The sequence below is a fragment of the Oncorhynchus masou genome, chromosome 29 (genome assembly GCF_036934945.1).
Source record: "Oncorhynchus masou masou isolate Uvic2021 chromosome 29, UVic_Omas_1.1, whole genome shotgun sequence".
Classification (NCBI taxonomy): Eukaryota; Metazoa; Chordata; class Actinopteri; order Salmoniformes; family Salmonidae; genus Oncorhynchus; species Oncorhynchus masou.
Genome location: NC_088240.1, coordinates 45,442,189 through 45,444,939, shown reverse-complemented (window position 1 = coordinate 45,444,939; position 2,751 = coordinate 45,442,189). Strand labels below are relative to the sequence as shown.

Sequence of the window (2,751 nt, the reverse complement as noted above, 5' to 3'; positions counted from 1 at the left end):
GAGAATCTTGTTTCTCATGGTCTGAGAGTCCTTTAGGTGCTTTTTGGCAACCTCTATGCAGGCTGTCATGTGCCTTTTACTGAGGAGTGTCTTCCGTCTGGTCACTCTAGCATAAGGGCCTGATTGGTGGAGTGCTGCAGAGATGGTTGTCCGTTTTGAAGGTTCTCCCACCTCCACAGAGGAACTCTAGATCTCTGTAAGAGTGACCATCGGGTTCTTGCTCACCTCCCTGACCACCTCCCTCACCTCCCTGACCTCCCTGACCGTTTCCCCCCGATTGCTCAGTTTGGCCAGGCGGCCAGCTCTAGGAAGGGTCTTGGTGGTTCCAAACTTCTTCCATTTAAGAAATATGGAGGCCACTGTGTTCTTGGGAACCTTCAATGCCGCAGAAATGTTTTGGTACCCTTCCGCAGATCTGTGCTTCGACACAGTCCTGTCTCAGAGCTCTACAGACAATTCCCTCGACCTCTTGGCTTGGTTTTTGCTCTGACATGCACTTTCAACTGTGGCACCTTATATAGACAGGTATGTGCCTTTCCTGATAATTTCCAATCAATTGAATTTACAGCTCTAATCAACTTGTAGAAACATCTCAACTCTGATCAATGCAAACAGAATGCACCTGAGCTCAATTTCAAGTCTCATAGCAAAGGGTCTGAATATTTATGTAAATAAGGTATTTATGTTTTTTATGTTTAATACATTTGCAAAAAATTCTACAAACCTGTTTTCACTTTGTCAATATAGGGTATTGTGTGTAGATTGCTGAGGATTTGTATTTTTTTTTTTTTTTTTAGAATAAAGCTGTAAAGTAACAAAATGTTAAAAAAGTCAAGGGGTCTGAATACTTTCCGAACGCACTGTATGTGGAAAGAGAGGATGAAATGAGACATCTAAAAGAGTGTAGGAGGAAACACACGCATTGGATGAATGACAGGATAGGATCATCATTCTTCCAAAGTAGGGAAAGGTGAGGGTTCAGGGTTCAACTATAAGAATGCAGGGAGGTCAAACTTTCAAGTTAAGGAGGTGTGAAGGATTACACTCGCACACACACACATACACACACACATGCATGCATAAACACAGAAAAGCACACACACACATGCACACAAACGAACACAAAATGTTTAAGATGTTTGAGTCAGCGAAGGCAAAAGTGTTGAAGTTGAAACTTGGTTGGCTAACATGATTGCTAACCCTAACATAATCAAATAACTACCAGAACAAGGTGTCAATCCTGAATGCCTTCCATAGCTAACAGTGATATAGTGGGCTCCTGTCATTATATTCTACAAATGCTTTGCTCTATTTGGATATCCACAGCCTCATAAATAAACACAAAAATCCCCCCACTCCCTTGTCTCTCACTTTTACAAGAGAACATATACTTACACAGCCAAACACATGCATGCATGAACACACACGCACGCACGCACACACACACACACACACACACACAGATTTTGTGTAACGCCTCTAGTTAAGCATGCATGTGTGTTCGCATTCAAGTGTGTGTGTGGTATATGGATCCTGGCACCGTGCTAGGGGCAAAGACGAGCTCATTGTTCAAACACGTATATCCTCGTTTCCATGTGCCACAGTGGCCCAACACCGAAGCTACAGAGCAGAGGAGAGAAAAACAGAACAGGAGGAGAGGGAGGGGTGGAGAGGGCTGCCATGCTGCACACGTGGGCACTCACCAAATTACACGTACTTGTCTGTGCATGTTTGGAAAAGTACATATCGGGACATGCAAACATAAAGGGCGAGATGTATCATGCTTGATTTGCACCAGTGAAAATGTTGAAGTGTTTAGAATGGAGCACACCAAGCCACACCAGCGCCAGGTCTTACTCTGTCTTACTCATTCTTATCTAATATACTACGGGTATGACGAAACATTTATTTGTACTCTTCTAATTACGTTGATAACCAGTTTATAATAGCGTTAAGGCAACTAGGGGGTTTGTAGTATATGGCCAATATACCACGGCTAAGGGCTGTATCCAGGCACTCCGCATTGCATTTGGACTAAGAACAACCCTTAGCTATGGTATATTGGTCATATGCCACACCCCCACACCCAGGTCTTACTGCTTAATCAAACAACTCTGAACTCTGCAAACAAACTACAAACAAACCTGATCCTGGGAGAGAGACAGGCACACTGGCATAAACAAATACACAACATCAGAAATGCTCATTGTATCAAATTGCCACTCAAACAGACTTTCCAGATTAATTCATGCGGACGGACAGGCATTGAGAGCAGTCACATGAACACTCACAGTGGCAATCTCTGGCGTAATTTTCTCCAGCAATTTAGGCCTAGACCTGTTACCAGGACAACCATGCCCCTCCCCTCTGGCTTTGGAGGAGGTTTTTATGAGGGAGAAGAAAAGTGGGTGTGTGCAATACAACTCTTGCTCTACTACACATTGTAAAAAATAAAATAAAAAAGGGGAGGGGACACCAAAATAACCAAGAGGAGAGAATCCTTCTTCCCTTCTCAGTCCTTCTCTGGAGCAACAACAACAACAACGTCAACTAACTGACAGAGACATCTCTTCACATCTCAGAACAAGTCAGTCCACATTTCCCTCCACTTCTAGCCCTCTAACTTACTTAAACCCTTCAAAAGAGGACATTTAACCCCTCCACCCTGTGGCCATGGGAGAAGACTCATCGCACGCCGAGCGCAGCAGCAACAGCAGCAGCATTTTGGTCAACCCCCAGCAGTACCAGGCA

General features: G+C 44.0%; 1 protein-coding gene across 1 annotated transcript in view; it reads left to right on the top strand.

Moving 5' to 3' along the window:
- The first annotated feature begins 2,502 nt into the window (after positions 1-2,502).
- LOC135519912 (caveolae-associated protein 2-like) overlaps positions 2,503-2,751 on the top strand; it is a 33,500-nt gene continuing 33,251 nt past the window's right edge. Inside the window, exon 1 of the mRNA XM_064945128.1 lies at positions 2,503-2,751. This exon is cut by the window's right edge and continues 474 nt beyond it. Coding sequence (XP_064801200.1) covers positions 2,674-2,751 — 78 coding nt within the window. The 5' untranslated portion in view covers positions 2,503-2,673.